This window comes from Papio anubis, chromosome 4 (assembly GCF_008728515.1).
Source record: "Papio anubis isolate 15944 chromosome 4, Panubis1.0, whole genome shotgun sequence".
NCBI lineage: Eukaryota > Metazoa > Chordata > Mammalia > Primates > Cercopithecidae > Papio > Papio anubis.
This window is the reverse complement of record NC_044979.1, coordinates 179,930,796-179,946,704: the sequence shown is the minus strand read 5'-3', so window position 1 is coordinate 179,946,704 and position 15,909 is coordinate 179,930,796. Positions and strand designations below refer to the sequence as shown.

Below are 15,909 nucleotides of genomic sequence, written 5' to 3'. Positions count from 1 at the left end.
CAGGCGCAGGACGGCTCTGCTCCTCTTGAAACCCACGATGGCCTGGCCTCACCCAGCCTCCTCCTCTGTCTCCACCCCGTCTGGAGCAGGAGTCAAAGGAAGCACCACCAGAAATGTGCCCAGCCCTGTCCTAGGACAGCATTGTCGTCACTTGAGAAGGGCACCCTGGGGCCCCAAGGCCACTCAGGGTGGCGATTCTCCAGGAGGACACAGGCCACAGAGGTCATGGTACTCACGGCTGTGAGTTCCCACAGGAGAGGACACTGAGAAAGATCAGCCAAGAGAAGGATGCCTGGGACCAAGTCCAGGGGCACCAAGCTCAGCTTTGGAGGCCTCTCCCGGGGCAGGGGTCACACAGGACCCCCCTTACTCCCCTTGCAAGCGGCTGGGACTCTGCGTGTGTGACGTTGGGGATGCCCTGCCTGGTGGTGTACCCAGGGATTGGTCACATGAGCAGCTTCTGCCTGGGCTGCGCCAGAATTCCAGAGACTGCCAGCGGGGACGGGAGTGTCTGCCTAAACGACACGGTACAAACAGCTCAGGCCCAGTGAGTGGGGCGGGGTAAGCCCCTCGGAAATCCCAGTTGCCATATTCTAGCCAAAGGCCAGACCAGCCAGCAGGCCTCAGGACGGCCACTGTGTGGACCTTTTCTGCACACACGGCCATGGGGTTTCCTTTCTGGAGCCAGGGGCTGGACACAACCCAGTTTCCGGGGAGCCCCCAGGGCAGCTCCACCCAGGGCAGGCGCTGCTGTTGGATCACTCACCTCTCCCATCCCTCAGGCCTGCCTACCCCTCGGACATCCCTGTGGTGAGGGTGGGGCGGGGCTGCCAGGACACCTGGGAAGGACAGGGACCTCGTGGCGTGGGAGCAGCCCAGGACCACCCATGGGTAGGGGGCATCAGGCAGGGGTCTTTGGTTGTGAACAACAAGAATGAATTCCAGTTGTACTTTTTAGGAAAGGAATTTATTAGATGGGTCTGACCTGTTCCCATGGTCAGGGAAGACAGAGAAAGAGGCCCAGGCCCACAGCAGGGGAGGAGCAGAGCTCGCCACTGGGCCAGGGCAGTGACGAGAAACCCACACCGGATACGTGTCTACCCTCGTTTCTCCCCACACCGGGTCATGGCCTGGGAGGACCCACTGACTTTGCTGGGTCACTGCCCACCTGTTGCTGGGGAGGCAGGGCTGGGTAATTGGGGGAAAGTCAAGACTTGGAGAAACAGCTGAGCTGCTGCTAGGAGGAGAAGTGCACACTAGGTGGCCAGCTGACCACTGACGCCCACTGCAGGGCTCAGGAGCGGGATGTGGAGGGCCGTCAAGGGTAAAGAACCCAGGGGTGCAGGGGGCAGTGAGCACTCGGCTTTGGATGATCTTAAGGAGATCACTCAGCAGCTGGACTTCTGGGTTGAGGTGGGGCCGCAGCAGGCCGGGCGGGAGCATGCAGGGCGGCAAAGGAGGGACACACAGGAGGCTGGGCGGCAGCAGCTGGACTGGCAGGAGGAGGTGGGGGCACAGCAGGAGGAGACAGGCATGCAGCAGGCGGGCCTGCACACGGGGCGGCAGAGGAGGGACAAGGAGGAGGAGGGTCTGCAGCAGGAGGTGGTGCAGCAAGCTGGCTGGCAGCTAGACTGCTGGCAGCATGAAGTGGAAGCCCCAGAGCAAACAGGCACGCAGCTCACAGGCTTGCAGCAGACAGGCACGCAGCAGCCTTGCTGGCTTTGGGAGGAGGTGCAGCAAGCCGGCTGGCAGCTAGACTGCTGGCAGCACAGAGAGGAAGCCCCAGAGCAGATAGGCACACAGCAGATGGGCTTGCAGCAGACAGACTTGCAGCAGACAGGCACACAGCAGGACTGCTGGCATGGGGAGGAGGTGCAGCAAGCCGGCTGGCAGCTAGACTGCTGGCAGCATGAAGAGGAATCCTCAGAGCAGGTGGGCACACAGCACACAGGCTTGCAGCAGACAGGCACACAACAGGACTGCTGGCAGGGGCAGGAGGTGCAGCAATCTGACTGGCAGCTAGACTGCTGGCAGCACGAGGGCGTGCAGGAGCTGGTGCAGCCTGATTGGCAGGGGCTGGGCTCACAGGCCGCCTGGCAGGAGGGGCTGGGCACAGAGCTCACACAGCTAGACTGCTGACAGCACAAAGAGGAAATCCCAGAGCAGATGGGCTTGCGGCAGACGGGCACACAGCAGGCCTGCTGGCAGGGGGAGGAGGTGCAGCAAGCTGGCTGGCAGCTAGACTGCTGGCAGCATGAAGAGGAAGGCTCAGAGCAGGTAGGCACGAAGCACACAGGCTTGTAGCAGACAGTCTTGCAGCAGACAGGCACGCAGCAGGACTGCTGGCACAGGGAGGAGGTGCAGCAAGCCGGCTGGCAGCTAGACTGCTGGCAGCACGAGGACGTGCAAGAGCTGGTGCAGCCTGATTGGCAGGGGCTGGGCTCACAGGCCGCCTGGCAGCAGGGGCTGGACACACAGCTCACTGGGGTGCAGACCAGGGTCAGGCAGGGGGCCGGGGCACAGCAGCTGGGGGCACAGCATGGGGGTTCACAGCAGCTCTCTGGGCAGTCGTCCACCTGCCAGGAGTCAGAGCAAGAGTCACAGGAACCAGGAAGGCAGACGCGGCTGCCGTAGCTCATGTTGCTGGAGCAGACGGACATGGTGGACGCGGCCATGCTGGGGGTTGAGCTGGAGGAGACGGGAGTGAGTGGGTGAGTGAGTGGGTGAATGGGTGGGTGAGTGGGTGAGTGGGTGGGTGAGTGGGTGGGTGAGTGGGTGAGTGGGTGAGTGAGTGGGTGAGTGGGTGAGTGAGTGTGTGTGTTAGGTGCTCAAGGATGTTGGCTTTTATATCTGTCCCTGGCCTGTTGTCCCAGCTGGAGTGTCAACAACTCCCACCCCTTCCTTGTTTGTGTTTAAAACCTAGAGAACTCTTATTAGTGTGAGTTTCATGTGTAGTCCTATGAGATGCCGTTCAGTTTGTGAAGTCCAGAGTCTATATTTGGGTCTGTTGACACACCGTCACCTCCTTTGGCTCCAGAGCATAATATTGAAGTAGACAGGGTAGAATGTCTGGAAATAGAGTGTCACGGGGGCCTATGCTGGCTGCAGGAGAGATCCATCCATCCTAATCCCAGTGTCTGTGGGCCATCGCCAGGGGACTCTGCTTGTCTGGGTGGCTGTGGCTTCTGGAATGCCAGGCTCGAGAAACCCCAGTCAGTGATGGCGTGAGGGTGGAACATTCCTAGAAGTGACTCCCCACATGCTCTCTGTTGCGTGAAGTCCCCCCTCAAGGGCTTTAGAGCAAGTGGCAAATGGGAAAGGGTGGACAGTGGTGTGAGCCATTTGCCGTCAGGTTCACAGTAGTTCCTAGGGGGCTGTGCACCCCCTCTTCCATATGGGCACTTAGGGAGGCCCCAGATCCCCGTATTTGCTTTTATCCCGAACACTGCGACCCTGTGAGTCTAACCCAGAACACCTAATGCATCTCCTCCGCAAAAAGCACAGCCACCCGCGACAGCACTGCTGTGTGAGAAGCAGAGAGCACTGCTTTCGCTTCCAGTGTATTTTCTTGATTGCTCACTAAGTCCTTCGTCACCCCAGCTAGACATCTGATCTAAGTCTCCATTTCTTCTGCAAATAATATCCAATTGGCCATCACGTCTTTTTGGTTCTTTCTGCTAAATGTTTCCGATTTTATCTGATACTTTTACTTCTCAAGCATTCATTTATTCACGATGCAGTGAGTCCTCCCCTGTGCTGGAGATTGCACCAGGTGCTGAGAATGTGAAGGTGAAGGGTCAGTAGCCCTGACGGTGCGCCCCACCAGGGAGGGAGGTGGGCTGCTTGGTGGCTGGTGATGTCCGTGATGACTGGGCACAGCCCAGCATGCATGGGGCCCAGAGGAGTGGCCCCTTTCCAGGTGAGAGGGCTCCAGGGGCCCTTCTGGTGGGGTTCGATGCCCAGGCAAACCTCAGAGGCTCAGGGCGTTCTGTGTCTCTATCTGTGTTTCCCAGTCCAGGCCTCTTAACTCCTAGGGGATTTAAGAAAAGTACAAAAGGCCTCAGAGGGCTAGAAAGTCAGTTACGTGGTGGGATGAATTGTCTTTCTGTATATTTTGAACTATAAAAATAATATAAATTTGAGCATGGCCTGGTTCCTCCAGAGGTACAGGATCTGGTCCTATAGGATGGAAGTACATTGAGAGAGAGAGAGAGAGAGAGAGAGAGAGAGAGAGAGAATGGGGGCCTCTGCTTCCATCTGGGACAAAGTAGCTGTGTCAGACATATACTCCTGCTGAGAACAACCTGAAAAGCTGAACAAAATGTTTTAAAAATGATTCCTTGAAAGCTCTCATAAAAGAGCTGTTGAAGAAACTAAAGGTAATAGAATGACATCTTTAAAGGGCTGAAAGAAAATCACTGCAAGCCTAGAATTCTAGACCAGGAAGAACATTGTTCAAAGGTGAAAGTGAAACAAAACATTTCTGGATAATAACTGAGCAAATTGAACATGAGCAGACCCACATTACAGTAACTGTGAACGGGAATTTTTCAGGCAGGATGACTGAAAGATAAAAATGCAGGAAAGAACCAGGAGGATCTGAAAGGGTAATATTATTATATTTATAATGTCTTGTGGGGTCTAAACTACAAGCAGGGAAGTAATGCATGATGACATTAACAATAAAAGGTGAGAAGGATAAATGGAGTGAAAGTTTTCTAAGGTTTCAGGATTGCTTTGGAAGTGGTAGAAATGCTGATGTATGAATGCTGACACTTGAATAATCTAAGAATGTGTGCTATAATCTCTAAAGTGACCACTGAAGAGATAGCAAAAACTATGTACAAACAATAACGTTAGAAGTAAGGCTCAGAGTCGTAAGGAAAAATGGGCACTTAGACAAAGGATTTCTCAGCAAAGCGAATTTACTTCTGTGCAGAAGGGTGTTTCCCATATGGCTGGTTGCCACGAGAGCACACAGAACAAAAGACACTAGAAGTTTTTATTCCTAACAAGACTCCTGCCCCGTGTCCTTTCCCCATTGGCTGGGGTTGGACTGCACAATTTAAACTAGACCCGACTGGCTAAACATTTAAACTTTCTTAGATAAGGTGGATGCGTAATGGGAGACATGGGAGAGGAGGAAGGGGTCATCTATGGCAAACTGGAGAGCCAGTCTTTTCCTAAACATGGAATGGAATGTGAGCTGGTGCTGATACCACCACTGATGCTGCGGCATGCCTGGGCATGTAGTAAAGTCAGAAAGTAGAAAAGGAGAAGAAAGAGAGGGGGCGGGGTACTAGGAATTAAAGAATAAAAGGTTGAGCACACTGTTTGAAGAGAAGCCTTGCCATATCTTATGAATAATGAATAGACCAGAAGAAGGAAAATAAATAATAAAAAATACTTGATTAATCCAAAATAGACAGGAAGTGATTTTTAAAAGAATCATTAAAATTTGGGACAAATAGAAATTGTACAATCAGATGGTAGATAGGTATAAACTAAATATCAGTCAATAAGTTAAAGTATCAGATATTCCAATTAAAATATATTGTTGATCTGAATAAAAAATAGAAAACCTAACAACTACATGCTGCTTACAAGATACAGAACCTGAATACAAGAGTACAGAGACCAGGTGCCGTGGCTCCTGCCTGTAATCCCAGCACTGTGAGAGCCTAGGGCAGTCGGATCACCTGAGGTCAGGAGTTCGAGACTAGCCTGGCCAACATGGTATAAAGCCCCATCTCTACTAAAAATACAAAATTAGCTGGGCATGGTGGTGGGCACCAGTAATCTCAGCTACTTGGGAGGCTGAGGCAGGAGAATCGCTTGAACCCATGAGGTGGAAGTTGCAGTGAGCTGAGATCGCACCACTGCCCTCCAGCCTGGGTGACAAGAGTGATACTCCATAAAAAAAAAAAAGAGAGAGAAAAAAAGAAAAAGAGCACAGAAAGCTTGAAAGTAACAAAATGGAAGAAAATACACCATGCAAACACTAACTAAAATGCTGGCGTGACTTATGAATATCAGAAAAAGTAGATTTTAGAGCAATAGAGATGAAGAAAGAAATGTATAAAGCTAAAAGAGTCAACCTACCAGGAAGATGTAACAATTCTAAATTTGGATGTATCTAATTACATAGCTTAAAACATAAAATTAAAAAATTAAAATAAAAACTGTTTTTTAATTTTTTAACTGACAGCTAAAAGTAGAAATAGAGAAAAGGGAAAATCATAGTGGGGGATGTTAATACACCTGTGGATAATGGTAGGAAAGGAAAGAAAAATCATCTCAGAGTAGAAAGGGCTATTCCAAGTTTTGAGTAAAACACGGAAGCCATCTAAAAAACCGATAAAACTAATTACATAAGAATTTTTAAATTGCAGGAGAGAAAACATCATAAACCAAGTCGAAAGACAAACAACAATATGGGAAACACATTTCCTATTCATATATCAGAGAAAGGGCTAATTTACTTAATATCCAAAGAGCTCCCACAAGTTAAGATCAATAACAGCAACATAACAGAAAATGAGCAAAGGATACAGAGGGACAACTGAAAGAAATATACATGGTTCTTAAATGTGAAAACATGCTCGGCCCCATTTAAAATGAGATAAAACAAATTTCATGGCCATATATCATTTTTCATATTGGAAAAAATGGAAACCATTGATGTTCCCGCTACGGGTTGGTGAGGGTGTGGGCAGACCACCCAGATGACTCGCTGCTGCTGGGCTGAGGATGGTTCCATAGCTTTGGCTGGCAGTTTGCTGCTATGCATCAAAATTCAAAATCTCATGCCTTTGAGCCTGAATCACTAGGCTGACATCCTGTAGATACTCCTGGGTGGATACACAGTATGTGCAAAGGTATCACAGCCATGAGATTGTCCAGACAGTGGGAGACAGACTCTAGGGTGGCCCCACATCCCTCACCTCCTGGTGGTCATTGGCTGTGTGCCCCACACCCCTTGAGTGTGGGTGGGCCTGTGACATGTGTATGGACACAAGGAGCACAGAGACGGTGATGGGACGTGCATGATCCCATTACGTAAGGTCGTAATGCTCATCTTGGGAGGAATCTGTCTCCCTGGCTGGCTGTGAAGAAGCCAGCACATTGTGAGCTGCCCATTGAGGCCACATGGAAAGAGATGGTGGCAGCCTCCGGTTGACAGCTGGTGAGAAACTGAGGCACTTAGACCAAGAAGCTGCAAGTAACTGAGTTCTGCTAACAATCACATGAGCTTGGAAGTGGATCCTTCTCCAGTTGAACCTTCAGATGAGACACTCTGATACGGCCCTACAGAGACCCCAATTTAACTGTGCCTGGACTCCTGACCCACAGAAACTGAGATGATAAATATGTGTTATTTGAACCCACTAAGCTTGTGGTACTTCATTACATGCAATGGAAAATGAACACACAGACCAACATGGAATTCTATGCAGCTGTAAACAAGAGAGAGATCATGATGTATGCATAGGAAAGGAGCTCCATGTTTACAAAAACATAGTAGGTAGAGTATGACATAATTTGTATTTTAAAAATTTATGTATACAGAGGCATTATATGTATGTATGTGTATGTACATATCTGTTGACAATATGCATAACAGAACGAGGTGATGTTTTGCTTTCCTCTCTCAGCTCGCATATGGTAAACAGGTGTCCTTGTGACGTTCTCCTCAGTGCCGCGCATTCCTCCCTGATGCTGCGATCTTGTTGTTTAAAGTGTCCCAATACAGTGCTACTGTGCTGCTCGGTGTCCGGAGCTCAGAAGGCTCCAGCACGTCTTACAGAGAAAACACATGTGTTCAACCAACTTCATTCAGGCTCTATGGGGCCGTTGGCTGTGAGTTCAGTGTTGATAAATCAACTATATAGATTCAATAAGGTGTCTTTAGACGGAAGCACTCATAAGACATGTCTATGCGTTGATTGGTTGATGAGAATGTTGTGATCAGAGGCTCATGAGACCATAACCCTGTGCTTCTTCCTGTAGGAGCACTGGTTCAGTATTTGGTTATTCGCTGCTGGTGGAGACTTTATAGAACAGAACCTCTGGGAATAATGAGAAGGAGTTGTGTGTGTGTGTGTGTGTGTGTGTGTGCATATATGGAAGAGGCAGACAGTTGTGTGTGTGTGCATACACGGAAGAGGCAGACAGACAGAGACAGACAGAGACAGAGAGAGACAGAGAAAAAGAGAATAAATGGGTGAAAGTAGCTGCTTCCTGAGAGGAGAATTGAGTGACTGCTTGTGTTCACTTAAAAAAATCACAATCTGGCCAGGTGCAATGGCTTAGGCCTGTAATCCTAGCATGTTTGGGAGGCCAAGGTAGGTGGATCACTTGAGGTCAGGAGTTTGAGACCAGCCTAGTTTCACCAACATGGTGAAACCCTGTCTCTACTAAAAATACAAAAATTAGCCAGGCATGGTGGCTTATGCTGTAATCCCAGCTACTCAGGAGACTGAGGCAGGAGAATTGCTGGAACCGGGTGGTGGAGGCTGCAGTGAGCTGAGATCGTACCACTGCACTCCAGCCTGGGCAACAGATTGAGACTCCATCTCAAAAAAATCACAGATCTGTAAGTTTGGAAAAAAAGAGGAGACTTTGTTTCTTCTACAGGGGCACAGCCTGCAAGAAGGCCATCCTGCAGGCTGGGAAGCACAGCTCTGGCCAAGACCAGGGCCAGGAGGAGGCACTTCAGAGCGGGAGGGGCTGGGGCAGGAGCTCCACGCTGACCAGGTTGGCTAAATACACGTGTGCAATAGGTTATGGAGGAATAGTGAATATTCATGAAGGAGGAAACGAACAAACATGCATGTAACATACAACCTGTTTTCACTCTGGGGTTGTGAGAAACACACTCACCCGTCCAAATCCAAAGAATGGAAGTAGAGGCGTGAGCAACAGTGAAAGTGAGACTCTAATGGCGGTCTTGCAAGACCAGGTGTCTGATGGGCAGGCACACCCAGCACAGTTTCAACAAGCAATTTATCCCCTAGTGTGCAGGTCCCTCCCCCGTTCCTCGCAGCCTGAGTCCTGTGGGGTCGCAGTCTTCCCGGACGTCACCTAGGTTTCATTATCCCCTTATAAGGCTACAGCTTGTCCCCTTCCCCACTTTACGTTTTGATTTCTCAATGGCAAAAGTTTCTTTCCTTTTATGGGTTAACCGTCCCCCACTTTTTCTTCCTCCCCTCTGACTTCTGTGAGTCTTATCACTCTTCCTGGATGTCTGTACCGTGTGGCTTGTCACATCTGCAAGGGAGCTGCCTGGACTTACCAGGGCCTGTTTTCTGAATATGGACCACTTAAAATGTACTTCTTGGCCGGGCGCGGTGGCTCACGCCTGTAATCCCAGTGCTTTAGGAGGCCGAAGCGGGTGGATCACAAGGTCAGGAGATTGAGACCACCCTGGCTAACACAGTGAAATCCCATCTCTACTAAAAATACAAAAAATTAGCCAGGCGTGGTGGCGGGCGCCTGTAGTCCCAGCTACTCGGGAGGCTGAGGCAGGAGAATGGCGTAAACCCGGAAGGCGGGGCTTGCAGTGAGCCCAGATCGCGCCACTGCACTCCAGCCTGGGAGACAGAGCGAGACTCCGTATTAAAAAAAAAAAAAAAAAAAAAAAAGGACTTCCTGTAGGGTGGAATCTTAACACGTCAGTGTGTCTCAATGAGGCTGTAAACCTCGGAGGTCTTCTCAGGACACAAAGGCACTCAAGAGGCAGCTTCACGGTCTGGGTCCCTTATCAGGAGGAGGCTCCTGAAGTCAGTCTCCCGCCCAGTCAGAGCTGTGGTCACAGCTGTGGGACGTGGTCAGTTGGCGTCTGCAGGTGGATGGGCCGTGGTCGTTTGAATCTTGCTCATCCTCATGGCGGGGCCAGTGCGTGTTTAGCCGCTGGAGAAAAAGCAGCAGCTGTGGTGTGAGAGCAGAGTCCGTCCTCTCAGTGTAGGGTACTCAGCTCGACCCTTGCCTGGTGTGGCCTGAGGTCCTGTTTGTAATTCGATATCTTCTTGTCACAGAGTCTGTTCTGTGGGTCTTACGGTCTCTATTTTAACTTTAATATGGGGCAGTGTTGGTGTCTAAACCCTAAAGGGAGGGGGTGTAACGCGGCGTGTCTGACCTCCCTCCCTGTCATGGCCAGGAACACAGTGTTTCAGGGGTCCCCGTGGCCAAGATGGGGTCCATTTAGTCAGTTGAGGGGCTTCGGCTTTATGTTTGGTTTACACTGGCAATAAGGTTGCAGTGAGATCAATGTCCCTTGGACCCATTTTGTGTCTTCCGTGCGGGTTCTTTGGACAGATGTCCCTTAATTTTAAGGTGGTGACACTAAGAGGCCTGGCACAGGGCTTGGAAGACAGGGCTGGGAAATGGGCCCTGCAGGAGGCTGGGTGGGGCCTGACGGGCTGCCTCGGAGAAGCAGAGCACACAGAGGAGCCACCCCAGGCGGGGACGAGGGCTGCTGACCGCCACCGCTCAGCATGGTTACACTGCAGGTTCAGAACCCAAAACCACAGCCCAGGAGGATGTCATGCTGTCCAAGCAGGGAGAGGCTGAGCCCACCGTCCTTGCCTGGAACACACAGGTCCTGCTGCCTCCGAAACACAAGGACAAGGTGGGCACGAAACAGGGCAGGAGGTGCAGAGGCTGTGGGGATGAGAAGTCATCCAGAGCTCAGAGGCTGGCCCCGGGCAGGTCAATGAAGGCTGCTGGGAACCAGGTTGTCCCTCAGAAGATGGCCACAGTCCTGCGTCCCATGATGGGGGAAAGACCACGCTGGATGAGGAGTTTCCACCACAAGAACACTTCCTAAGGTCGGCTGCCCGCAGAGGGACTCTGTGTCCCGGGGCTGCTGGGGCCAGGACTGGACAATGCCCCTGCCTGCGGCTTTCCCAGCTGCCAGAACCCAGCTGGGACCAGGCCCACCCCAGCTCCTGCCCCCAGGGATCCACGTGGGATGGGACACAGCCCAGATGTGACGGGAGATTTATGAGCTGGGCCACATCATAGGCAAACAAACACCCCTAATCCCAGCAGACTCCAGCTCTCAGCAACACGGAAGGGGAAGCTGTGGGCCCGGCGACAACAAGGCCAGGGGGAATAAAAGCCCGAGAACCCCAGCACCTCACAGGCTCACTCCCTCATCCACTCACTCCCTCACCCTCCGCCAGTTCAACCCCAGCATGGCCGCGTCCACCACGTCCGTCTGCTCCAGCAACATGAGCTACGGCAGCCGCGTCTGCCTTCCTGGTCCCTGTGACTCTTGCTCTGACTCCTGGCAGGTGGACGACTGCCCAGAGAGCTGCTGTGAGCCCCCCTGCTGCACCCCCAGCTGCTGCACCCTGGCCCCCTGCCTGACCCTGGTCTGCACCCCAGTGAGCTGTGTGTCCAGCCCCTGCTGCCAGGTGGTCTGTGAGCCCAGCCCCTGCCAATCAGGCTGCACCAGCTCCTGCACACCCTCGTGCTGCCAGCAGTCTAGCTGCCAGCCAGCCTGCTGCACCTCCTCCCCCTGCCAGCAGTCCTGCTGTGTACCCGTCTGCTGCAAGCCTGTGTGCTGTGTGCCCACCTGTTCTGAGGATTCCTCTTCATGCTGCCAGCAATCTAGCTGCCAGCCAGCCTGCTGCACCTCCTCCCCCTGCCAGCAGGCCTGCTGTGTGCCTGTCTGCTGCAAGACCGTATGCTGTGTGCCAACCTGTTCTGAGTCTTCCTCTTCATGCTGCCAGCAGTCTAGCTGCCAGCCAGTTTGCTGCACCTCCTCTCCCTGCCAGCAGGCCTGCTGTGTGCCTGTCTGCTGCAAGTCTGTCTGCTGCAAGCCCGTCTGCTCTGGGGCTTCCACATCATGCTGCCAGCAGTCTAGCTGCCAGCCAGCTTGCTGCACCACCTCCTGCTGCAGACCCTCCTCCTCTGTGTCCCTCCTCTGCCACCCCGTGTGCAGGTCCACCTGCTGCGTGCCCGTCTCCTCCTGCCAGACCAGCTGCTGCTACCCGGCCTCCTGCGTGTCCCTCCTCTGCCGCCCCATGTGCTCCCGCCCGGCCTGCTACAACCTCTGCTCTGGCCAGAAGTCCAGCTGCTGACGGCGCTGAATGTCATCCAGAGTCCCTTCCCACCTGGGGCTGACCTCCAAGGGGTCCCAGCCAGCTCCTCCCTCTCTGGCATTGACACCCTGAGAATATGGGACAGGCTCTTTGTCTCAGGGACCAGGATGCTCCCCCAGTCCTTCCCAGATGCTGGCTGCACGAGGGACCCCAGCTGCTCCCCCAGAACCAAGTTCTGCAGAACTGACCCCAGCAGGCCTGGTTCCACCCTGGGCAGTAGCCCCTCTGGGAGTCTCCCCAATAGCCGGCCCCCGTCCTCACACCTCAACCTCCGTCCTGTCTCGTGGACCAGGCATACAGGGTGAGGTGGGAAGTGATGCCACCCCTGGATCGCAGGGAGAGAGTCCTGACTTCAGCAGGCCTGGTTCCACCCTGGGCACCCCTCTGGAGTCCAGTAAAGCTGCCTCTGTCTCTGCCTGTACCTTTCATCCTAGTCTGTGGACTCCCGGAGGGCATGGGATGAGGCAGGAAGCCAGACGCACCTGGTGCTGGCCCCTGTGGAACCTAGAAGGCCAGGCTCCTCTAGTCCTCCCAGGGCCCCCAACCCAGCAGCACGTGACACTCCAGCCCATCTTAGGGAAGTCGCCTCTGGAACCAAGGCCAGAGTTTTGGGACAAGTGGGACCCTGGCAGTGCCTCTGGGCCCCTGGAGAGCCACATTCACCCTCCCTAGCTCCATGGCTACCCCCAGGACTGGGGTGGCCCACCCGGGCCTGGCTCCACCGCAGCAGCCTCACCGGTCCTGTTACCCCTGTGGGAGACCCAGCTATGACCACAGTGCCCTGTCCCTGCAGCCCCTATCTCCTCCTCCATGCAGCATGGGACAGCCCCTCCCCAGGACTTGAGCCCAGCCTGGGGTTCTTCATGGGGTTCTTGAATACCCATTGCTCAGGCATCGCTGGCGAGAGCACAGATGGGCAGGGACCATGACACCCACTAACCAAGCCTGCAGCCCCCTTACCCCATGCGGCCTCGCCTAGAGATTCAGGGTCCTGGTTCCCTCCTGGTCCCGTGGTCCTGAACTCTGACCCCGAGGACCCTGTCCCCACACGCCCAGCCTCCCAGGTCTCTCCCAAATAGCCCTTAGCTCTGCCTGCCACCTTCTGCTCTGGCACTCAGACGTGGTACCGGATGCCGCGGTGGGCGAGTGTTACGAGCCGCCACACTCTCTCTGCCTGGTTGCTGTGCGCATTTAAGAGCCCAGGTCTGGCTACTGCCCCAGCAAATGACCCTTGCATGTCAATGCCAGAGGCCTCCAGCCCCAGCACCAGGACCTCCCGGAGTCCCACCCAACAGAGTTCACTGTGGTCAGCACAGCCACCTCCCTCACTCCTCTCGAGGCAGACCACCCAGGACAGCCAGCAGCAGCCATCTCCAGGGCCAGAGGCCAAACTGACACAGCCTTGTCCACCTCTTTAGAAGCAAAGCCAGGTCCCCATGAAGGGACATATGAGGGCCTCCAGGGACAGAGATGTTTGCTTCCTGCCCTGGTTCTCCGGGTAGCTGGCGGGGGCAGAGCCTTCATCCTAGGGCTCCAGGGCCATCCTGGGGAGGAGCTCCCCACATATGCATGTCTGAGTCCCACCCGCCTCACTGTGCTCACTGATGGCCACAGGGTCAGAACAGAGAGCCGGGAGGAGGGCCCGGGGTTGGCTCTCTGACCTCCTCCATGTTTGTCATTGTCCCCACCTGCCCTCGTCCGAGGCTCTGACAGGACCCAGCCTGTCTGGCCATCCCCAGGGAGGACACCTCCTGGTGTCCAGGTCTCACCTCTGACCCCTGCTCTGGGTCCTCATTCAATGTGTCTTCTGCTTCATCAGAGCTTCAACCCCCAGTGAAAGCACCTTGGGAAACCGTCCCTCAAAATGGTCACTCACGAAGTGACCCTGTGATCCTGCCACTCCAGTTCTAGGCGTCTACCCCAGAGGAATGAAACAAATGTCCACACACAGATCTGTGCACCCACGTACGCAGCACCGCTGACAGCAGCCAAAGACTGGTGTACCCATGTACACAGCATGACTAACAGTAGCCAAGAAGTGGAAAGAGCCTAAATGTCCATCAGAGGACAAAGCAAAACACAGCCCATCCACACAAGCAAAATGTGGCCCATTCCCTTGGGGAATATTATTCAGCCATGAAAAGGAATCCAATACTGACACAGGCTGCAACATGCATGAGCCTTGAAAGCATGATGCTCAGTGAGAGCCCACATGTGGTGACATTCTATTTGGGTTTTTTTATTTTATATTTTTATTTTATAGTTTATTTAGGTTATTGGGGAACAGGTGGTGTTTGGTTACATGGATTAGTAATTTAGTGGTGATTTGTGAGATTGTGGTGCACCCATCATTCGAGCAGTATACACTGCACCCTATTTGTAGTTTTTTATCCCTCACTCCTTTCCCACCATTTCCCCCTGAGTCCCCTAAGTCCATTGTGTCATTCTTATGCCTTTGTATCCTCATAGCTTAGCTCTCACTTATGAGTGAGAACATATGATGTTTGGTTTTCCATTCCTGAGTTACTTCACTTAGAATAATAATCTCTAATCTCATCCAGATCTCTGTGAATGCCATTAATTCATTTCTTTTTATTACTGAGTAGTATTCTATCAGTACATATATATATATAGATATCTATCTATCTAGATAGATAGATAGATATCTAGATAGATAGATAGATAGATAGATAGATAGATAGATAGATAGATAGATAGATAGATAGATAGATAGATATCTCAGTTTCTTTATCCACTCATTGATTGATGGGAATTTGGGTTGGTTCCACATTTTTGCAATTGTGAATTGTGCTGCTGTAAATGTGTTGTGTAAGTATCTTTTTTGTATAATGACTTATTTTCCTCTGGGTAGATACCCAGTAGTGGATTTGCTGGATCAAATGGTAGTTCTACTTTTAGTTCTTTAAGGAATCTCCATACTGTTTTCTACAGTGGTTGTACTCGTTTAAATTCCCACCAGGGGTGTAGAAGTGTTCCCTTGTCACCACATCCATGCCACCATCTATTATTTTTTGATTTTTTGATTATGGCCATTCTTGCAAGAGTAAGGTGGTATCCCATTGTGGTTTTGATTTGCATTTCCTTCATCATTAGTGATGTTGAGCTTTTTTCATATGTTTGTTGGCCATTTGTATATCTTCTTTTGAGAATTGTCCATTCACATCCTTAGCCCACTTTTTGATGCGATTGTTTGTTTTTTTCTTGCTAATTTGTTTGAGTTTGTTGTAGGTTCTGGATATTAGTCCTTTGTCAGATGTATAGATTGTGAAGATTTTCTCCCCCTCTGTGGGTTGTCTGTTTGCTCTGATGACTGTTTCTTTAGCCATGCAAAAGTGCTTTAGTTTAATTAAGTCCCAGCTATTTATCTTTGTTTTTATTGTATTTGCTTTTGGGTTCTTGGTCATGAAATCCTTGCCTAAGCCAATGTCTAGAAGGGGTGTTTCAATGTTATCTTCTAGGATTTTTATAGTTTCAGGTCTTGGATTTAAGTCCTTGATCCATCTTGAGTTGATTTTTGTATAAGGTGAGAGATGAGGATCCAGTTTCATTCTCCTACATGTGGCTTGCCAATTATCCCAGCACCATTTGTTGAATAGAGTGTCCTTTCCCCACTTTATGTTTTTGTTTGCTTTGTCAAAGATCAGTTGGCTGTAAGTATTTGGGTTTATTTCTTGGTTCTCTATTCTGTTCCATTGGTCTATGTGCCTATTTTTATACCAATGCTGTTTTGGTGACTGTGGCTTTATAGTATAGTTTGAAATCAGGTAATGTGATTCCT

The 15,909-nt window shown here is 51.7% G+C and overlaps 2 protein-coding genes across 2 annotated transcripts; one reads left to right on the top strand and one right to left on the bottom strand.

The window, feature by feature from the left end:
- Window positions 1-1,388: 1,388 nt before the first annotated feature.
- On the bottom strand, window positions 1,389-2,684 carry LOC101019581 (keratin-associated protein 10-4). The gene has a single exon (XM_031665801.1). It carries the CDS (start codon window positions 2,673-2,675, stop codon window positions 1,389-1,391), a length of 1,287 nt encoding a protein of 428 aa, XP_031521661.1. The 5' UTR covers window positions 2,676-2,684.
- Window positions 2,685-9,674: 6,990 nt separating this feature from the next.
- LOC101020292 (keratin-associated protein 10-1-like) lies at window positions 9,675-12,318 on the top strand. The gene has a single exon (XM_021935424.2). The coding sequence runs from the start codon at window positions 11,199-11,201 to the stop codon at window positions 12,087-12,089; it is 891 nt and encodes a 296-aa protein (XP_021791116.1). The 5' UTR covers window positions 9,675-11,198; the 3' UTR covers window positions 12,090-12,318.
- Window positions 12,319-15,909: the final 3,591 nt, after the last annotated feature.

Excerpts from the sequence above, each read along its gene's own strand:
- LOC101019581 (XM_031665801.1), bottom strand. The coding sequence starts at position 2,675 with ATGGCCGCGTCCACCATGTCCGTCTGCTCCAGCAACATGAGCTACGGC.
- LOC101020292 (XM_021935424.2), top strand. The coding sequence starts at position 11,199 with ATGGCCGCGTCCACCACGTCCGTCTGCTCCAGCAACATGAGCTACGGC.